The sequence below is a fragment of the Protopterus annectens genome, chromosome 10.part0, assembly GCF_019279795.1.
Source record: "Protopterus annectens isolate FY-2018-M chromosome 10.part0, PAN1.0, whole genome shotgun sequence".
In the NCBI taxonomy this organism is placed as follows: Eukaryota; Metazoa; Chordata; order Ceratodontiformes; family Protopteridae; genus Protopterus; species Protopterus annectens.
The window spans coordinates 1,310,809,730-1,310,833,408 of record NC_056744.1 but is presented as its reverse complement, the minus strand read 5'-3'; the positions used below and the strand labels follow the sequence as shown (position 1 = coordinate 1,310,833,408).

The 23,679-nt window shown below is 37.5% G+C and overlaps 1 protein-coding gene across 1 annotated transcript in view; it reads right to left on the bottom strand.

The window, feature by feature from the left end:
- Positions 1-23,679, bottom strand: part of SERPINC1 (serpin family C member 1) — a 1,665,396-nt gene that overhangs the window by 849,617 nt on the left and 792,100 nt on the right. The window contains exon 4 of the mRNA XM_044085991.1: positions 11,392-11,529. Coding sequence (XP_043941926.1) covers positions 11,392-11,529 — 138 coding nt within the window. The remainder of the gene's footprint in view (positions 1-11,391; positions 11,530-23,679) is intronic.

Sequence of the window (23,679 nt, the reverse complement as noted above, 5' to 3'; positions counted from 1 at the left end):
AGTGCTGTTATACCCATAGACAATTGCTAGATTAACATGATTCATCTAGACATGCATTTTCTGCATGACTTGATGTCTGACAGTGATATGACTCTGACATACCTCTCAACTGTCCAGATGTCCACAGACTACTCAGAGGTTTGCCTGTTATGTTTGTTCTGTTCCTCAGACAACTTCTGTTTTTGTGAAATCAATATGATAATGTGAGGATTGTAGTCAGTAAATGTTGCCATCCATTAGTGTTTCAGACATCATATCCTTCAGGGATGTTATGTTACAACAAATCCTGTAACACCAACAACTGTTTCAGTTTGTAACACCATTATGTGAGATATGTCCCTATTTTTGGCCCCCTGTCTCCCAAGTATGTCATGCTTTGTCCAGATGTCTTACAGTAAGAGGTTCAGAGGTATGGTATATCATTATTTAGTGACTGCACTCCTGGTATCATCCCAGTGACATAGCAGACTCCTGAAAGTAGTATGCGGCAGTGGCCATAGATATGGTCCCACACACTGGACATTCTGTGGAAATCTGTACAGTTGAGAGTTATGTATGTCTGGCCATTGTTAACAAACTGCTAAGACTGTGTAGCAATGCTGTGTGTAAATGTTTGTTGGGCTGAGTAGGGAGAGTAGCAGATGTGAGTGTCATAGGCCCTTTTCTATCTGACTGTGCATGCTATGTGAGTGTCATAGATCCCTTTCTATCAGGTGTATATGTTTGTAGGGGCAGACTAATAAATGTCCTTCAACACCTCAGGATTCCCAGTAGACTATGAGTTGGGCCAGTATATGTCAGTGTAGTGTGTGACTGGCAATCAGGATATGTTTGTTCAAACAGTCATTCTACTCTTGAGTTCATTTGAGGTACTGGTATGTTGCTATGACTGTAGTGCAAATGGTTGTGGGTGGACATTTTCGTACCAATATCTACTTTTTCCTACAGTTCCATCCCTGTAGTGCATGATATATTTAGAAATACATTGGTAATTCCCCAGAGCTGATTTGGTGTAGTGTCATGTTGGCCTTACTGTGGTTCAGAAGGTGCTGGGTGAAATGATTGGCAGCTCTCACTGTTGTTTCTCTTCTGTTACATGACTGCAGTTAGAGCTCCCCAGATGTCTAGACACTGCCCAGATGCGTGGCTCTAATGTTTGGTCTGTTCCCCATAACAGTTGTAGGTTTCTGAAAAATCACTGGGATGATGTGAGCATTGACATCAGTAAATAATGACATTCATTTGTGTTTCAGACTTGTAATATATCAGGAATTATATGTTCAATCAAACCATGCTACTCTAGCAGACTTCTACACGTATAACAGCCATTATTCAATGATGTCACTATTGTTTTCCCTTTATTCCCCCACTTTGTCAGGCTTTTTGCAGATGTCTTGCAGTAAGAAGCAAACTGTTTATTACAAGAATAAAAATAAAAATAACAAGCGCTTTCACGTGCATCCAAAATCACACTTCATCAGGTTTAACTAAAACATTTCACTGAAGCACTTTTATACATATCTTCAAATGCTATCAATTAACATAATTGACAATCAAGATCAGTATAATTGAACAAAAGAGACAATAATTGAAAATGTTTCATTAACCCCTGTGAGGCAAGGTAAAAATTCAATATACCAAGACTAAAACAGCACAATACAACCTAAACTCTAATATAAAAAGAAAAATAAAAAAGATAAAAATATATTGATAAAACAATCAAGTCATGCTTATACTGTATAAAAAGGCTAGCAATAAATACATGATAAAGAAAGCAGAATGAAATAACAACACTATAATCTAATGAGATTAAAAACGTAAATCTATTAAAAACCATAGGGCTGTACTAATCAATATTTACGTGCCATTAAAACAGGTTTGATACTAACAGATTGATTCAGGCCTGGCTCGAGGTGGGCTTTCAACCTCAAAATCCATCTCAATTCAATTGTCTCTAAGTAATTCATTACATCACTTCCTCTATTATTTGTACCTATAGTTTGTAGAACCCTAAAAGTAATGCTGTGATCAGAATATATGGCTACATGCTTAGCCAAAGCATTGCATGGGTTCATCTTCCTGATGTCATATATATGATTATACATTCTGTCTCTCAACCTACGAGACATCATACCTATATAAAATGCTGTACATGTGGTGCAAGTGGCCAAATATATAAGATTAATACTGTCACATGTAGCACAGAAGTGCAGTTTAAAAATATAGCTAAAATTGGGGTGATTAAAACAACCTTCACCATTTATGTATTTGCACATGTTACATTTATTGCATGGAAAGGTGCCATATTTTAATATGTGCCTGTCTATACTGTTGATAAAAGAGTTAGTCTTATCAAATCTCTTCAGATTTTTACTATTCCTGTATCTGAAGCAAGGTGTCATTCCCAGTAGTTGAGAGCACTTATTATCTGTAAGTAATATGCCCCAATTCTTTCTTATGATGTCAGTAATAAATTTAATATCACTAGTATATCTCGTAGTAAAAAATACCTTGTTAGATCTACATTGAGTAACAAAATTGAATCTATTATCAAGTTGTTCTGGAGGGTCAAGGCGTTCCACATGGTTGGCGATACTAGCCGAAACTGGGCAGCCCAGGCTGTGCAGTAAGGAGGTTGTATAACCTCTGTCATGAAACAATTCTCCCATGTGATTTAACTGTAATTTTCTGTCATGGGAATGTCTACATAATCTACTAATTCTTTTCAACTGGCCCTTTACAATGTTCGGAAACACCGAACGTGGATGCATGCTATTAAAATGTAGTATGGCATTCCTCCAACAAGGTTTCCCATACAAGCTAGTAGAAAGGGAACCTCCTGAGTCTTTAGAAATAGTTATGTCAAGAAAGTGTAGCTGATGTTGAGACACTTCTATAGTGAACCTTAAAAAATCAGTAGTAGATTCTAAATAACTAATCATATCATGTAACAAGTCCTGGCTTCCTTCCCATACAATCAGAACATCATCAACAAAACGTCTATAAAGTAAGACATGCTGAAAAAAGGTACTATTGATCAAATGTGTACGTTCCCAATGATACATAACAAGATTTGCATAGGAATTTGCACATGGGGTGCCCATGGCTGCACCCCATGTTTGTGCATAAATATCATTGTGGTACATAAACACATTATTATTCAAGACTGTATGGTGACATCAAGAGAAACCAAAATGACAGAGGAAGACAAATTATTGTTATTCACTAAACTATCTAAGTCATCCAATAACTGATAGGTGTCTTTCAGAATTGTAGGAACACTCCTGGCTAGAGGCCCTAGAACTGATTCCAAATAATGTGAGATATGTTCAGTAACCCATCCAGCTCCTGACACTATCAGTCGTAGAGGTGGAGGGATGGTGCCCTTGTGTATTTCAGGGAGTCCCTTGATTAATGGTATCTTAGGAAACTCAATCAAAAGATAATCATAGAACTCACTATTAATTTGAGGCAAGGGGTTTTTAATAGATTTACGTTTTTAATCTCATTAGATTATAGTGTTGTTATTTCATTCTGCTTTCTTTATCATGTATTTATTGCTAGCCTTTTTATACATTATAAGCATGACTTGATTGTTTTATCAATATATTTTTATCTTTTTTATTTTTCTTTTTATATTAGAGTTTAGGTTGTATTGTGCTGTTTTAGTCTTGGTATATTGAATTTTTACCTTGCCTCACAGGAGTTAATGAAACTTTTTCAATTGTTGTCTCTTTTGTTCGATTATACTGATCTTGATTGTTAATTATGTTAATTGATAGCATTTGAAGATATGTATAAAAGTGCTTCAGTGAAATGTTTTAGTTAAACCTGATGAAGCGTGCTTTTGGATGCACGTGAAAGCGCTTGTTATTTTTATTCTTGTAATAAACAGTTTGCTTCTACATTGTGGTGGTTTCTACCTGTTTTATCTCTCATTGGATGTCTGTCTTCTCGTGGAAACCTTTGGATGGTGGCATTCCTTATTTGCATGTTTTATATATATATATATATATATATATATATATATATATATATATATATATAGATAGATAGATAGATACACATATATATGTATATAAGAGTACCTCGGACATATATTTTTCCCTTATGTTAAATGACTGTAGTGTATGATATGTTTGTAAAAACATTACAAATTCCTATAGCTCAGATGGTGTAGAGGCATGTTTCTGTGATTGTAGAGCACAGGGTCCTGGGTTCATGACTGGGAAGTGAAGATGTTTTGCATTAATGTTCAATGACCAAAATGCATGATATGTTTGTAAAAGCATTAAAAGTTTTCACAGCTCAGATGGTGTAGTGGTACGTTTCTGTGATTGTAGCGCTAACATCCAGGGTTCAAAACTTGGTAGGGCTGATTATTTTGTTGCTGACCAGAACAAAGGCTGATGAAGACAGAGTGATTAAGGCACTTTTAAGCAGGTTTGTATGGTTTTGTGCAGAGCTAAGTGATGCTAACAGACGGTTAAGTCCTCTTAGCTTCACTTAGCACTGCTTACTCCCGCTTACACCCACGCTAATTTTAATTAAAGAAATGAAAAAAGGGTGATAGTAAAGTAGTGAAATGGGGACAAGCAGGGAGTAAAACATTAGGAAAACCAGCTAGGGATGTGCAGGATGGGTGTAGGAAAGGAACATAGCTCTACATTTCTTCTGCAGAAACAGCTGTGAATAATGTGTAGAATATGGAATTTATGGCCTCACACCCCACAGGAAGGGGTGTTGGCAACAGACATTTGTAGAATAATTTGTGGGTATATGTAGCAATTTCACTGTACATGGGGGTGAAATGTAGAGCTATGTATGGGGCAATACTTTTTTTGTGGGATAGATGCCCTGTTTTTTTAGGTGAGAGTGGGATGTTGGAGCAGGGCTGTAGGTATGTTTGGGGAGGAAGACTTGGCATGATAGGTACCAGTTCCAGACAGACAAGACACACAAGAAAGCAGGCAGGGGCGGTATATGACACATGAGGGGGTAAACACCTTGGATGGGGAGGGTGTTTGGTAATCAGTGGCCCATGAGCCCCCAAATAGATACAGTGGGGCTGAGGTCACTGCACATGGGCAGTCACCACTGCACCTTCACAGCCCCAAAGGTGGCTGTGCTCGTGGCTGGACAAGAGGAGCACCCTGTCTCCCGAGGTGCTAGGTGGCCCTCCATCTGGCGCAGCTGCCCACCGAACATGGAGTGAATGACTCTGCTCACCATAACCTGGAACATTCTGTGGGTGACAGGCTCCTCTCAGTGCCTGTGCCTGTGCCCAGGGGGGACAGGCCCCGTCCCCTGAGGCAGTTCCATCTGAAGGTAGTGCAGGACCAGCAGAGGAGGATGTTCAAGGTTGGGTCCCAGACATGCTGGTACCTGGTGCCACTGCCAGATGGGGTAGGACAGGTGGATCCACCAGGATTTACCTTCCCAAGCATGCTATGGTGTTGTGGTTTCCCCAGATATATTGGTTAGTCGTGAACAATACTTAGTTATAACAGCATGCCTGGGTGTTCCCATTAACCCAAACCAACAGATTTGAAACAGTTGCATAGCAAACAGACCTCAAGTATAAATGAAACAACAGTAATCATTTTAACAGCATGCAAGTTACATTGATAATGGTATTTGAACAAGGTTTGTTAATATGCAACCTATGAAATATATGAACAATAATGGAGCACATGTCCCACCAATAGGTTTTGAAAACAACAGACCCATAGTATATGAATAATAATTATTGCTGCAACTGATGGGTGGGGGGAGAGAACATAAAGTCCATTAACAACTGTATCAGCTTCTATTTTTCATAAAAGTACTGCTCAGTACACTACAGGTATGCCCTCTCTTTACATCTACCTATGGCTCATAGCTTCTGTGGCACAAACATATCTGTTAGACTGTCAACCTGTAATGCTATGGGGCAGACTGGGTGAACTGTGGCTTCTTTACTGGAGGGGGCTTTTACATGTCAAGGTTACATACTTAACAAAGAAGGGGTACCCTGCAATGATGTTGTGTGAGTCTGCTACTAGCATAGTTCACCTGGATTCCTATCTGTGTCCAATGTGATTGGCAGCAGTGACCACTAGCCATGACAGTGTAACACTGGAGAGACATTTATCTGGAATAGGCCATGGTGTATATACCTATTCTGGTGTCATTTGCAGGCATGGGGTTGGACAGTGGGACAGTTGTACACGGTGTACTGTTATACCCTTCAAACAGCTACTACAAACATTTCCTTACCTGTAAGACCTGTGAAGAAAATATTGGTTACCACTATCTGACTGTTTCTATGAATATTCCAGATTTCTTGAGTGCATATATGCAAATATCTCAGTACTACTCCCGGGATTCAAACCATATTTTGGTGTGCTAAAATGAACTACAAGGCTGTTTCATATCACACTGGGCTACTGGGGAACTGCTGTCTCTTGTTTGATTGTTTTCTACCTAATACTCTGTGGGTTAGACAGTCTGACCTTGTTATCCTGAGATTCATGCATAAAAGATAGTTACTGTACTGTGTAGTAGTCCTTTGAAATTATATGATCTGGAAAACAAAGGTTAACACAAGGCACTGCAGCAGGGGACACAGTATAAAATGTTTGACATTAGTATTCAGGGTTCGGATCTTAGTGCATAACATATGTCATATTTCATGTATACCTTGATTTACAGCTACAGAAGATACTGTTTTGCATACTAGCTGATTCTCAGAACAACCTTTGTTAATTCATGCTGTCAAAGCCATATTTTCTGTGCAGAACCTGTACATATTCTATTTCTACAACAACATACCAGAATAACACAACCATTGGTGGTTTAGGTTTTTACTGTAGTTATATGTCACAGTGCTCTACCACTGCATATGCTGTTAATGACTATTAGTCTGGCAAACTATTCTTTTATAGTTACACACAGAACATAGTATGCAATTTACTCCTTCTTATTTATTTCACTATATGCTGAAAGGTAGATCTGTACTTACCAGCCTGTTGTTGCAGCCTTGTCAGTCTGTCCGCATGGGCCTCAGCATTGCTAGCCCTCTCTGCTGCAGCTATAGGGGGAGAAAACAAATATTATGCATACCTGTCTATCACATACTCAGACTAGAATCTGGTACAGCTATATCTGGGATACTTACAAACTGCTGGAGTATGGTTGTCCCAAGCATCTTGGCTCCATTGGGCCAAGAGTGCCTCCTTCCTCCACTTTAGGTCAGCATAGTGATGCCGTACCTGCTCACCAGTTAGGGGGATGCCAGTGGCACTGGTGAGATCATGTGCTAGTTGGGCTCAGTCCTCTGCTTTATACTGTAAGCCCTGGTACTGGCCCTGCAGCAATCTGTCATCATGGTTTGCTACAAGGAGCCCAGCCATGACTCTGGACTCCTGACAGAGTTCTTACTCAGAGAAAGCTACAAAGATTCTTGCTGTATTCTCACCTGCACCATTTAAATAATGCTATATTCCCACCCTTTGCCATTATTGGACCATTTTGAAAATGCTAAGCTCAGCTAAGCAGTGCGCAAATCCACTTAGCTGGGTTGAACAGTGCTTAATGGGGCAATTGTTGAGCATTGCTTAACAGTTCACAAATCCATTTAGCTGAGCTGACTGCTGATTATCATTCACATTTAAGCAATTCTTAAGCATAGCTGAGCACTGTTAACTATTGTTCACTTTTCATTTTAAAAAATATCAGGATAATGACTTAATTAATCATTACTGACATATTAGTAAGGGTATATGATTTTCTTTACATGACATCTCTCTGTGTTTTCATTACATTACCATGGGGTGCGAATATACTGTATGGGACTTTTGTGTATGCATGGGTGATTTCAGCACATTTTATATGCACTCACACTTACGTCGAACTGCGGTGGTGGTGCTGCGGTAATGTTGTCGCCTCACAGTAAGACATCGTGTTTGATTCTCAGCTAGAGCGTCTTCTGTGTGGAGACATGCGTCAATAGGCATACCTTCATTGAAGGTTGTGCATCAGGGCCGGCAACTCGGCATGTAAAAATCTACTGCCAATCATTAGTGGACCAGAGTTCCGCTGTGGTGACCCCTAACTGGGAAAAGCCGAAAGAAATAACATATGCACTCACACTTACATTTTAGACCAGCTCCACTACCCTGGTTGAGAAATATCAATTACTACCTAATTTAAAATTAAAATAATAATTTTAAATAATTTTAACACTGCTTTCCCATGTAAAAATGAAGTGCTTGTCTTGGTACTCGAACCATAAATGCCTGTATATAAAGCCAGGACTCTAACCACTACACTATATCAGCATGGGGATTTTAGCTGTAAAATTTTTATTTATCTCCTATGGGATGCTTAAGCAATGCTGAGGAGAGGGTCATAACGTGCATACCCATTCAGGTATGCTTAAACATACCTTAGGATGGTAAAAAAAAGAAATTTAATAAACCCACATTATTTACATGTATCTGTACTCCTTGTCAGTCACAGTAAGGGAAATTGTAAAGGGACACATAGGGACAGATTTTAATTATTGCTCTTACAAACTTAGGAAGTGTGATTGTGGTTTTCCAGCAAATCATTGGCAAATCACTTGGGGGTTTAAGTTAGCATGTAGTGACAGACATTTGGGTTTCAGACTTCATACCCTTCAGGAAATCCATGCTAATGCAAACCTTTTATTCTATCAACTTTCCGGGTTTGTAAGTGCAATATTTAAAATGTGTCCCTATTTTTGTGCCTTTGTCCCCCCATTATTTATGGCTTTGTATAGCTTTCTTGCTCAAGGAGGTTGAGAGGTATGTGAGGCAGGCATCTGGGCATTCTGCGGAAACCTGTACAGTTGAGGGCTATGGCCATACGCCACTTTTACAATGGCAGACATTTGGGTTCAGTCTTCATACCCTTCAGGAAGTCTGCACTAATGCAAACCTTTTATTCTATCAACTTTCTGGGTTTGTAAGTGCAACATTTACAAAATGTCCCTAGTTTTGTGCCTTTGTCCCACCATTATTTATAGCTTTGTACAGCTTTCTTGATTTAGGAGGTTGAGAGGAATGTGACACAGGCATCTGGGCATTCTGCAAAAACCAATACAGTTAAGGGCTATGGCCATATGTAACTTTTACAATGCAGGGGTGTTTGACAGTACCTGTCACATACCCCCTGCATTGATTTCTTGCTCCTCTATCCATTTCAGTGTAAAAATGAGTTAAGATTGTCTAAAATGTCCCAGGAATCTTAGAAAAAAAAGTACTATAAGATTATATAAAAAAATCTAAGTAAATAGAAAAATGTTCTGTAATGGACACACCAGCTGAAAACTTGGCCTGAATGGAGGTTGTGTCCAATGTTTATATTTTTTTTGTATACCAAGTAGTACAGCTGTCTTCAGTTATTGTTAAAAATATAATCAATTGTATTAATATCAATGTAATGTTGTGCCACTATCTCCAATACAACTTGATGCATATTATTCTAAGATTTAAGAATGCCATTTAACCTAACTTCTTTATATTCATTTATGTTGTTCAGCATCATTTCAATATTATTGCTATAGTCTTGTTTTAATATCATTTGCATTACACCCCACCTTTATCAGCCTTCATAAATATGAGGTGAGACATATTTCTTTATTCTAATAGTACCTTTCATTCTTCAAAACCCATATTATAAAATGCAAAATTACCTTATTGTACAAGCTGTGGAATAATTCATCCTCACAGCTGTCTAAAAAGGCTTGAAGGGTAGGTATGAGGGATGGATTATATTTAAATGGTTTATATAACCCCTGTTTATTAGCTTAGAATCATGAAATAAAAAAGCTAAATTCAGTTTATATGCATACAGCTTAAGTTCTTTCATGGTCTTACCAATATTGTTTCTACTGGCAAGAATAAAAGTAAAGCCCTTACTTCAAATACCCAATTGTGCATCATTAAACTGTTCATTGGTAAGATTTAAAACATTAATTCTACTAGTATTATTATCAAAAGTATTACTGAAAAAATATTACTAGCAGCTAATTATGCTTTTATTAGCAAACCCTGCCATTTACCATTGTTTTGCTGCTTTACATGGTGTACTGAGCTGTACAAAACAGAGTGGTATTATGTGTGTTGTGGCATGACATGTACATACTGCAGCAGCTTGAAGATTTAATGCTCATGAATCTGGCCTACTGTTTTTTGGTTCACTGAATGCCTCTAATGTAATAAATATCTTGTAATGCAAATGATATTAAAACTGTCTAAACAGTATGTTTCTGCTTCTTTTAAATGAAAATTTATAACAGTGAACAACTTAGCTGGGAAAGTAAGACAATGCAAACAAGGCTGCATTCAGCAGACAGCCACCTTCATGCAGCACTGTCATGGTTTTCAGTTTTCACTGTAAACAAAATTATTACATTTTCATTTCACAATTTTTATGTCAAATAGCACAGGTAACTTTCATCAATTTCTCTCAAACTCTTAGGTGCTCTAATTTCTTTTGCCAAATGTCTAATTTTCATTAGCTTCCTGGAGATTTCACCTGGACTAGAATCTCATTCCTGGCTTTAACCTACTTCACTCTTATGTCCACAGACCTCTGTGCACCTTTTGGCTGCAGTGTATTTTTTATGGTGAAAGGTCCACTCTAGCTTTTCTCTCCCTTGAAGTTCCCGAGCACTGTCACTCTTTCATTCACTCTCAGCTGCCTCCCCCATTTGCACATGCATTTACTGTAGTGGAAAATGCCCATGGTTCACAAATGGCCATAAGCACTGAGGAACTTGCCTGCCCGTAGTCATTTAATATGTAACAGAAAGTTGAGGGAATCTACCGCAAGTCAGTTTTTCTGGGTATTCCAAGCTCCTTCACTGGCACAGATTACATAACCTGGGTGGCACATAAATTGTGTATTCAAGATCTCAGCCATTATACATCAACCAGATATTCATTAGTACCTGCATTTCAGAATATATCTATGAAGGATCGTATAAGACATTGCATATCTTGTAAAATTTTACTTTACTAATCTGTGTGGGAATGCTTGACTACATATTTACAACAGCAAGTCTTTTTCTAAAGTTTCTGTATCTGTGATATAGAATATGCATTACAACTGAAAGTTTCTTTTCTACAGTTTCAATGACTATAACATAACTGCATATTTGCTACTTATAGCTGAGCAACCTGATAAAACATAGGTAAAACAAATAATGTAAATATATTATTCATCCTGCTAATAATCATCATGATTTATTGTTAGTCTGAGATTTAATCAAATTTTATATTCACCATGGTTCACTGACATTGTTCAGAGTCTTTTGATTTTTCTCATTAATTAATAAATAAACAGATTGACCTTTAAATACAATCAGATATCTAGGCTTACCTTAAAGTACATGGCATTTACCATGACTAAAACAGTATCAGTGGTAATGACTCCCTCAGGGATCATGTCTGTTATTCGATTTTCAGTCTTGTTAGATATCCACTCATTTATTATATGCCTTGATTGTTCTGATTTTTCCTTTAAAAGGCAAATATATACTTTTAAATATGTAACAAATGCTACAACCAAAAGCAATCTGAATAATATTAAATAAGAATACAAATATGCATGGTATGCAATTATACTTAAAAGTCATGGAAATACAGATGTGCGTGCTTGCTCTCTCTCTCTCACACACACACACACACACACACACACACACACACACACACACACACACACACACACACACAGCTGTGCTCATATGTAAGGAATTAAGAATTATATGCAAGAATGTTGGTGCTTTGTCATATGGCTGTGAAACCCGAGCTAAAGAAAATATTACTCATCATAAATATGGTACTTTTACAGTGTACTTTTGAGTCACGATAACTGCAAGTTTGCTGGTCATATGTAGTCATCATTTTAAAAGATTCATCTTTTCCTGATTAACAGTCACTCTGTAATTTGTCTTTCACATACTCCCAGGTGAAAATGTTCAAGGTGATAGAACTTTTAAATTAGCTCTTTATTAATGGTTATTTTGTTAAGTTTTAGAAGTTCCACTCAAATTGAACTGGAAGAAAGTATTTGTTATGAAAGAGTCTGAAAGTTTTTTTGTGGATACTGTTTTATAAAACACCAGTGTCACGAGATGAAGGGGTAAAGCATAGTGGCTCATTTGTTTTCGAAAATGTCTACATAACAGTCTTCTAAACATACTTTATTACACCTGCATTTTGTGTTGGATATCAGGAAGACACTTTATTAGTCAAACATGCAGAACTGATGAAGCTCCTTGAAGAACGTTACAATATTGTAGTGTTAGTAAATAGTCTCTAATCAACTGGAACCTGTTCAAAAATGGTGATGATTTGTATAGTGAAAAAATCAAGTATTTGGTTTCCACCAACAGTACCTGTAGGACAAGCTCTTCTTAAAATTCTTAATATGTGATATAACATAGTATGTTTTTGGACAAAGGTATGCTTGTTTACAAAATACAGTTCTCAAAATACATTGTTCATTTAGTAGACAGGATGTATTAGTAAATAATTAGATGGAATATTGGTGATGGCTACAAGGTTATAGTAGTTTTAAGTGATATAGTAAATACCAGAAACAAAATATTACTTATAAGGGCTGTTGCTACATGACTAACTATTGTGATAGCCTGCTGTATTGATTTTACTTTTGGTTTTGTTATTGTCTAAGAACTATTTCCTATACCACTTTATGTCATGGCACCATGTACATGTAAATATTTATAGTCTCTCGTCTGTTCCATAGGAAATACTATCTTAACTTAAATCTCTTGCATCAGTGTAAGCATTGCTGTGTAACTGTAAAGTCGCCAACTGTCCCAAGCTGTGATTGTAGAGGTTCCATTTGTATCTTTATACCAATGAGGTTCACAAGTAGGGACTAAATAAAGTATTACTTGAACTGATGAATTGTGATGTTATTCAACTTGACCCACAACAGTTTGTCTTTGTTAAGGGTAGGTCCTATCTACTGACTCTGTTTAACTACTTTGAAAATGTTACTTAGTCTGTAGGTGCTGCCTGTGCAGTATACGTGGTATATCCTGATTTGGCTAAGGCCTTCAACACCATTCCCCTTGTTGGCATCAAACAAAAAAAAAATGTGTTAACAGCTGACCAGTATGTTTTAAGATGGATGACAGAAAGACACATTGCAAGGTGCAGAAGACTCAGAAGAATGTACAAAAGTGACCAGCAGTGTCAAGCCAGGCTGGAACATATCTTCTTTGGCCTTTACTTCTTAGATCTCAAAGCAAACAGTCAAGACCTCTGGCTAACAAATTTTGCAGAATATTGTAAATTGGCCATTGCTATTAAGTCACTCTCTGACAACCAAATTCTCCAGCATAAACTCTCCCTGGTGAACTGTCAGTGAATAAAAAAATGGACTCAAACTAAATGCTAAAAAGTGTAGTATAGTCATTTTTAACAGATAACAACTCCCCTCATCATAATATACAGACATCACTACAAGAAAATGAAAATGTAGTCAGGGACATAGGAATTTGGGTTGACAATTCCCTCTTTTTTGACCATCATGAGACAATGGTTGCCATTAAATCCTTTTATTTAGCTGATCTAATTGAAAAATTAATATATTCATGCTCTAAAGAGGTAATCACTCAGCATTGATCAGACCAATTATTGAGTAAAATGCCCTTCAAGATGTATCTTACTAAACATATGAAAGAATTAGAAAGACCTGAAAAGATCATATGCTTAAAGTCCCTTGGTTATCAAGAGAGGCTGGAAGCTTTGTCTCTCTGTTTAGTATCTTATAGGCTTTTAAGGGAAGATCTCTGTCTCACTTACCTTTCCATAGGAGACCTGGTTACCTTGGACCTCCTTTACCTCAACAAATCCACTGGTTCCACCAGTACAAGAAATAAGGATCCAAAACTTTAGCAACTTTTGATTATTTATTGACAAAAACATTTTAATAACAATAAATGTACAATCTTTAAAAATAATACAATAAAAACACAATAAAAATCTGCAGTTTAAATATACCATATTAGACATAATCTGAGAACATTGGTTAAGCACAGATGCTACTTACATGACAACGATTTAATATTTAGAGAAATTTTAGTCAGTTTAGAAAGATAAGTTAGTATAATACAATCAGGAATTGCAATATGAAGTAGGAGCAAAAAACAGGTTATGGCATAATTAGACAGTTGACTTGAGTAAGGAAGTGAGTGAAAAAAGGGGGAGTAAGGAGGTGTAAGGTATGAATAGGTACTGGTTCATGTTTAGGGATATAGTTTATCCTGGGGATGAGCAAGAACAGAGACAGATTTTTATTAGGAAGTCTTTGAGAACAGCTTTAAAAGAATAGAGGAAAGGTATTGGCCTAGGTAAGGAGTTCCAGGCCTTAGCAACATGGTACAAATATAGACCATGCCCAGTACATTTGATAGGTTTGTGGACAGAGAGGAATTTTTGGCCACTGGGTCATATTGACCAAGTAGTAACATAACTGTTTAGTATGGTATTTCATGCTGGACAATTTAATAAGTCGTAAAATGTTGGTTGATGGGGTAGTTCTAACCAATTAAGGATTTTTAATGTTACACAGTGGTGGGTTCTGAATGGGTGATATGTTGCAATTTTAACTACTTTATTATAACATTGTTCAAGCTTTGCTTTTTGTGATGCCTGGAGGTTAATAAGGATTAGAGCACCATCAAGTATTGAGAGGAGGGGATAAGTAGTGGTAAGTGAAGTTGCAGTTGTGCTGGCCAGAGAGCTTTGAGCTTTTTGCTCTGTAAAGCATCCCTAGTTTTAATGATTTTTTAATGCAATTTTGTATATGCTGGTTGAATTTAAGATTATAATCTGTTATCATCCCAAATACTTTGCTATGAGAAATGACATCAATGGCTGTATTATTATGAGAAAGGATTTTAAATTTTATTTTTTCATGAGAGAGGGATTCAGGAAAAAAAAGAAGTATTTTTTTTCAGGGGGTGAGCATGAGATGTGATTTACAAAATCTTCAGTGGTTGTTAAAGATTTCTGAGTAATTGCTTGGAGATGTGCCAGATTGTCTGATGTAAATATGAGTGTGGAGTCATCTACGTATTGTACTAGTGAAACCTGTTGTGTGAATGTCTGGAGAGTGTTGCTGAGAATGTTAAAGAAGACAGGAGTAAGGATAGAACCTTAGGGTATACAAGTGGTGACTGGGAGGTATATAGAGAGAGGGTGGAGAGCAATTTCACTGGTTGGTACCTAATGGAGAAGAACCTTTTGAGCCATAATAAGGTGGGCTGAGATAGACCTAGTGAGAACATTTGAAGTATAAGTTTGCTGTGATAAACTGTGTTGAAGACTTTAGGCAAGTCTAAAATTAAGGAAGAAACCAGTTTGCTGTTAGTTCTAGCTTTATTGACAGTATCTATAGATGTTAGAAATAAAGTATTAGTACTAAGGGAGGGACAGAAACTCTGCTGTGTGGGGGTAGGAGTTCTTTATACTGAAAATAGTTTAGCAATTGTTTTTGAATACATTTTTCAAGTATTTTGGAGAAGGGGGACTAAGTCTGCTGTAGGTCTAAGGTTAGAGATATCTGTTGGATTTCCTCCTTTGTGTAGTGGGATAATGTGTGATTTTTTCAAGAGATGGGAAAAGTGGGATTCCTTGCTAGACCTATTCATAAGGATTTAGATAGGATAGGATAGGCAATGCCATTAGCTGCTATTTTAAGGTGCTCACTAGGAAGGTTATCATTAGAAGTAAAGTATGGTTTGAGTTTGATATAGTATGTAGGCACAGGTTTGAAAGTGAACATGATTGTGCTGATGTGGCTATAGGGCATGTTTGGGATTAGATGTTGGGCAATCTTTGGTTAGGGACTCTATACAATGAAATAAGAGTTTAGTTTTATTGCAGTTTTGAGTTATGAGTTACAGTTGTAGGGCATTCTGATGTTTTAGAGATATTATGGTGTTTTATGTTTTTGCCATTCTTTTCATGCTTTCATCTAACCCACATTAGCATTGTACTTTTTTTGGATAGCCAAATTGCTTTATTAACCCTTCCTTCTAGGGGATGCAAGGCTAGGATATTTAGAAAAGTTGTACTGAATTTATTTACAGCATCTTCTAAGGGAGGATTTTTTAAGGATTTTTCAGTTAATAGATTATAGGATAGCAAAAAATGCTTCTTGGTTAAACTTGGACAAATTGTGTGTTGTTTTATAAGCGTGCTGTTTGAGTGTATGTGTGAGATGTCTGGTTGTATATGCTGGGACACTGGGAGAGTCTGACATTGTACTTGTGATGGTGAATTTGCTGGGGATTTAACTAAGATCCACTCATATGAAGAATTTGATAACTCACTATAATGTGTGGGGCTATTAATGAGTTGTGTGAAACCATATAAATTCACGTTAGACATAGAGGAGTTAGAGGTTATGTCCAACTAATTGATACTGCCATCATTTAGTGGTATTTTTTCATGTGGAGTTGTAATGAATATCCAATGTTGGACATCTTACAGTCTAGCAGTATTGCTGTAAGGAGGGATTAATAAATATTTGTTTATTTTTGGGAAACTAATAAGAAGCTCTGCTAAATTGAATTTTGGTATTGGTTTGTTGTAGAGGGAATGTGGCACTTTTAGAAATATTAGAGTAATAGCACAAACTTTCTTCTTTATATGGTAATTACAGATTATATTACAGCTGGAAGTGTAATTTCAGAGTTGTTTATGCAGGGGTTTAAGCCAAGTTTCAATCATACCAAGAATATCAGGCTTGTGTTGGTAATCTGGTCATGTAGTTCAGTAGTTTTAGCTTTTTATTCTTTTAATATTTATGGTGGCAAAAGTTAGATTATTGGTTGGGGTAGACCACTGTGCGGTTAAGAGTAGTGTGTGGAAGGAAATTCTCTTGATGTTGGTTGTGGTAAGTGGAACCAGTATTAGGGTGAATGTCTTCTCCAAGGAAAATTTTATTATAATGGGGTTCATAGGTTCATAGGTGTGTACTAGGCTAATGGCCCTGAAGCCTTTTCAAACCTAGCCCATAGGATTACCCTGGCATCATGCCACCCAACCTTAGTTCCTAGTGCATCTGTCGAGTAGAGCCACTGGAGTGATCCCTGAGGTGAATTTTCTATTTGAGTGAGGTGCTGTGCTTGACATGTATGGGAAGTCTATTCCACAGCATGGACAGTCTCTGGGTTATGAACCAATCCCTTCAGCATGTTCTGTTGATTGTGGTAATGAGGTTGAGGGCTCTGGAGCATGTGGTGTGGAGGGATTGGGATTTCTTTAGATGTAGCATTTCTAACAGTGCTGGGTCAGACATGGCTTTGTACATCAAGCAGAGATCACCCCTAAGTAGGCGATATGAGACTGAGTGTAGTTGGAGTTTTTTGAGTCTGCCCATACAGGACAAGTGTTTAAGGCCTAAGATCCTTTTTGTGAGGTACTTTTGTGGCCTCTGCAGTTATTGCAGGTGTCTAGTGAGGTACATGCCAAATGGGGCATTGTACTTGATGACTGGTCTAATGAGGGAAGAGTAGAGGGAAACAATGACCTCTTTCTTCCTGCATGCAAAACCCTTAGTAATGTAAGTATATCAGACTCGTCAGGCTAATGGGGCGATAGTTCCCGGGGTCTGTAGTCACTCCTCCCTTGTGGAGAGGGATGACTATAGCAGTCCGCCATTTGGTAGGGACAAAGCCTGAGATGAGGCTGTGATTGAACAGGGCACACAGGTGAGGTGCCAGTTCACTCTGTAGTTTATGTAGAACACAGCCGGGGATATTGTCAGGTCCCATAGAAGCTGTATTCTTGACCTTGGACAGTGCTGTTTTAACCTGTGCAGCGGTAATACTGGGTACCTGGCAATCTACTGGTATAGTGATTGGTCCTTTGGGGAGAGAGAGGGGTAATGTTGGCACTGAATCTGTTGGCCAGTATATTGTCAATATCTGTTGGCTCGGTATAGGAGGTACCATTGTGCAGTAGTTCAGAGCCAATTTGGGCATTGCCTTGGAGATTCTTTACATAACTATAGAAGGCCTTGTGGTTGTCTTTAATATCTGTTGCAATTCTGTTTTCATAGCTAGATTTAGAGGATTTGATGAGGGATCTCAACCTTTTATTGAGGCTGATAAGGGAGTTTTTTCCAGTCTTGGGACTTCACCTCATTCCGCATCAGTTTCCTCCCTCTATCGTAGAGTTTGTTTATGGCAGGGGACCACCAGATTAGCTTCCTTTTTTTGAGGAGAGTGTCTTGGGTATGGCGAGATCCATGCATTTGTGTACATGTTCATACAGTGCATTGGTGTATGATTTGGTGGTCATGCAACTATTCTCTATTTGTAGGGGTGCCGTGAAGTTAGCCACCTCTGTTTTTAGGAGCCCAAAGTTAGATTTGGAGACGTTTTTCATGGTGGTTACCTTTGTGAGGGGGGATTTGAATTGCCAAGGTGATTAGTTTTGTGGTCGAATCTAACCAGGGAGGAGTTTACTATTGGTGTAAAGCAACGGTCGCCCATGTTAGCAATGACCAGGTCAAGGATGTTGCTACCTCTATTGGGGGTAAGAACGAGCTGGTCCAGGGCATTGGAATTAATGAACACCAGAAAATGTTGGGCAAGTGTATTGGTACATGAATAGTTTTCCCAGTTAATGGAGGGTCAGTTGAAGTCACCCAGTATGAGAGCGGTAGGTTGGACCCTAATATTCTCCAGGGTGCTTAGGAATGTGGAATGTGAGTCTTGGGACATGGTTGGGGACCTATAGCAGGCTACAACCTGAATCATTGTCTTATCCAGTGTTAGCTGCACCTGAAGTATCTCAGATGCATTATGTTGGGATACCAGTCTGGAGGTATGTGCATCCTTTATGAATATGGAAACACCACCACCTTTGGACCTTCGGTCCAACTTCTAGGGCCGAAAGGTGTGGAATGAGTTATAGCCTGGTAGTGCAGGGGTACTTTTTGAGCCTTAAACTAGGTCTCTGTTACAGCACAAATGTCAATGTTCTGTATTTTAAGGAGTGCTTCGAGTGAGTGCATTTTGAGATTTAGACTGCTAGCATTGAGCAGCATGGCCCTCATATTGTATTTGTTTGTAGCTGTTACAGTGGTAATTGGAAGCTTTGATCTTCTGGTCTCTGTCATTTGAAGTTCAAAGTTTTGAAACTTTGAGCTTTAGAAGTAGATCCACCTATACACATCTATATACACAATAGAATTCCTTTTGCATTATTCTTTGCACACTATCTTCTTGTCCCAAAACCATCTGTAACAATCTGCCACCTTTGTCTTAAAGTTCTTAACTACATTGTGTTACTCCTACTTTGTTTTTTAATATACAATTTTTATTGATTTTTCAACAATAATAACAGAACTTCACTTTTCAATATGTTATGTGAACATTAATATTAACAGAGAAAGGCTGATTAACAATGAAACAACTGCAATAATTATTTGTTAATTCATCATGTAAACTCTTATTATAGACAGCTACCTTTCAAAAACTTTTTTGATAAAGGAAAAGGTACAAACATATTTACATAACACCAAGCCTTCAGCATTACCTTAGGCTTCTATACAAGTACCAGTATTACAATTTCCATTTTCTATCTCCCATCAAATGCCCAGCTGATCTTATAGTTTTCAGGTTTTATTTAAATTCCAGTAAAATTGATTTTTAAGATTCTAACTTTTTGGCTTTCGTAGCATCACACTCATTTTATAATAATGTTCTATTTGTGTTATCATTTTTGTATATTCTATGTGTAAACCACCCACTCTGATAGCTTGTGTTGTTCTCCATTCCCTTGCAAGTTCTGTTTTATGAATAAATGCTAACATTAATCTCATAATAAACTCGTCTCTTTCTGAGCCTAGCTCTTCCCATTCTACTCACAGTCCTAGGAATTCAATTGTTCATCTCATGGGCTTATGGAAAGTTTCTTCTTGTCCCTTTGTCACTTGTTGCCATCTCTGCTGAGCCCTCTGGCATTCCTAGAGCATATGAATAATTCCTGCCTTATGTACTCTCTACTTTCAGCACTTTATTTTCACATCTCCCCTATCATGCCCTATTTTATTTGGTGTGTAATATCATAAGTCTAATATTCTCACCTGTTGGTCCTGTATATAATTCCATTTTTGGAGGAGATGGGCATTTTTCCAAACCTAACTCTAGTCATTGTGAGTTATTCTTTCTATGTTTTCCTTAACCAACCATGTCATTTTAAGTCTAGCTCTTCTTTTTTTCACACTTCTATCTTTATATATCAGACTTCTTCTTCCTTTTTGCAAACGGCTCCGTTTTTCCATTAGGCTTCCCCTGTTTGTTTTCATCCAGCACAGGATTAATACACCTTTAGTAGATGTTTTTCAGTGTGTTAAACATATAGAAATGTTCACCTCAGACCTGAAATTGATTTTGTAATTTATCATACATTAGTCATTTTTCCTATGATTTTATATCATTTCTATTTAAACATCTATCTCTTCTACTTGGTTCCAGCTAGTTATCCCTATTTCTTTTCATTCTGTTTTTATTTGTTCATATATTACATTTTTAATCTCTAGATGATCTCAGATGCTCTAATATAGGTGATTTCCATGTCATGCCTCTTAACTATCTAAGTCTTTCTCCCAAATTAAATTTCACCAGATAGATTATCAATATCTGGGCAGCTCTCTTTCTTCCCCTATTCTAGCCTTTATACTCTCTGCATGACATCTGAGCCATTCAGCCAAGTTAAATGCCACAATCTGTGACTATGTATTAATCCCCATCCACCTCCTGTTGCTAGTGTTTGCAGGTCTTACCTAGGATGTTTCTGTGCCTCACCCACATACTTCTCAGTTATGCTTTGTATCTTCTCTACTAGTGGATGGTCATTTCTCTATTTATATCACTGTCTGAATAGCCTTTACCTTACCTACAATAGTGCATGTTCTATCACCACCCTTCTTTAATAATATGTTTATCTTTTTTGTGTAATTGCTCTAGATTTCTTATGACTGATCCTTCATACATGTATCCTACTTCAAATCCAAAATATGTGAGGTATTCAGTTTCCTTTATGTCTTTTATTGCACCTCCTCCTTTACCTTCTCCTCCTATAATCGTAATTAGTTTATTGCAGTTTAATTATAAACCAGATGCTTTATGAAAAATTTTAAAAGTGTCTAGTACCAAGGGTAGTATGTCTGGTGTATTTCTTCTGCCATTGGGATACAATCATCAGCATATAAATGGAACATAGCTTTACAATCTGCTTGTTGCCCCTGTTCTAAAACTTCATGGATTTGCATAGTCAGTTCTTTTCATATGTTCATAGGTTCATACTAGGCTATCTGCCCTAGGGCATTTATAAGCCTAGCCAGAGTGTGTTTGGCTTTTGCCACCCATTTTAAATTAATTTTGCTATGCCCTTTTTTGAGGTTAGTATACTATGCCTCTGTCTAACAGTGACACAGAAGTGATACCTGGGGTAAACCTACAATCTCCCATCCACTCATCAAGATTCCTCTTGAAGAGAGGCAATGAGGGATTCTGCCTAACCTGGACTGGGATTTTATTCCAGAGTGAAGGGAGCCTCTGGGTTATGAATCTGTCCCTTATCACTAATATAAATAGCCCTCTGTCTTGATCCCTGAACTAATCTCCCAAGTTTGGATACTTCATTATATCAAAGATAGAATTTTCATACAACATATAACATATTTCTCCATTTAGTAACCTCCTCTCCTAGATGACTTTTCTGTAATACTGCAAATTAAGAACTCGCATTTAACTATACTGAAAGCTTTTTGTCCAGTTTAATGTGTTTTTGTTCCAGCCTCAGTATTTTGGGCAGGACTTCATCCAATATCTTTGCAAGAATTGTTGTTAATATTTTTTGTCTACATTCAGATGTGAAATCAGCCTGTAATTTGTTAGGTCTGCTCTGTTTCCCTTGCTCTTCTGTATAACTCTTATTCTGGCATATTCCATACCCTCTAGTATTTTGTGTTTGTTGCAAATTTGTTTACAGTAGTCCATCATTGCTCTTGCTACTTCATTTTTAGCAATTTACAAAATTCTGTAGGGAACCTATCCAGTCCTGGAGCCTTGCTCTCTCTTCATATTTTGAACAGCTATCTGTACTTCTTGTAGTCTAATGTGTCTATTTAATTTACCTTGATCTTCCTCTCTTACTAGTTTACTAGCTTGTGCATTCTGTAAGCAGTCTTTTGACCAACTTAAACTTTATATACATTTCTTCAAAGTATGCTTTAAAGGCTTCCTTTACTAACTCCAGTAAGATCAGTGCTTGATCTTTACTGTGTTTTATGCAACCTATATATTTTTCTTTCCATTTGTCTTTATAAGCCCATGCAAAATGTTTTGCATTCTACTTACCTTGTATCCACCAGAAATAACTTCTGATTATATATTCTATGTGTTAAAGCTAGTGGTTTCAGTTCTAACTTTATGTGTATCTCCATCATTAGTGTCTGTTGTTGAAAGTGATTCCTGCAGCTGTTTTAATATACCTTCCTTTTCCTGTACTTTATTTGATAGTCTTCATCTATTCCTTCCTTCCTTTCCCAGCCATTGAATAAGTCCTTAGTTATATCTTGACTACTTCCTACCACAAGTTATTGCATTTCTTTATCTATTACTACTTGATGTATCTTTTATGTTAGCTTTTTCTTTTGTACCTTTTTCCCTTTTGCACAAAGCCTGTTTCCATATACCTATTTTGTTCAGATTTTGATCTCTTGTCACAGTTCAGAAATATATCTATCCAAAATATCTGCCTGCATCTGTTTCATCCTGTCTCTGTTACCTGTAAGGAAATAGTGCAGTCTACTGCCTTGTGAACCTTTTGTCCATGAATAAGTATATGCTATCTTTTCCTCTTATAAGTTCATAGCTTCATAGGTAGGTACTAGGCTATCAGCCCAAGGGCCTACGTAAGCCTAGCCAGCAAGGTTTCCTGGCTTACACCACCCAAGAAAGTTATTTTCCTGTGCCACTGTCAAGCAGAGACACGGAAGTGATCCCCGGGGTGTATTTCCTATTTCCCATACACTCATCAAGATTTTGATCTCTTGTCACAGTTAAGAACACAGGGACATGATATGAAATATATCTATCCAAAATATCTGCCTGCATCTGTTTCATCCTGTCTCTGTTACCTGTAAGGAAATAGTGCAGTCTACTGCCTTGTGAACCTTTTGTCCATGAATAAGTATATGCTATCTTTTCCTCTTATAAGTTCATAGCTTCATAGGTAGGTACTAGGCTATCAGCCCAAGGGCCTACGTAAGCCTAGCCAGCAAGGTTTCCTGGCTTACACCACCCAAGAAAGTTATTTTCCTGTGCCACTGTCAAGCAGAGACACGGAAGTGATCCCCGGGGTGTATTTCCTATTTCCCATACACTCATCAAGATATTTCTTGAAGAGTGCTAATGAAGAATTTTGCTTGACATAGATGGGCAGCCTGTTCCAGAGTATGGGAAGTCTCTGGGACAGGAATCTATTCCTCCAGCAATTCTTGTTTATTGTGGAGACAAGGTTTAGGTCCCTAGAGCATGTAGCTCAGAGGGATTGGGATTTCTTTAGGTGTAGCATGTCCAACAGCTCTAGGTTTGACATAGTTTTATAT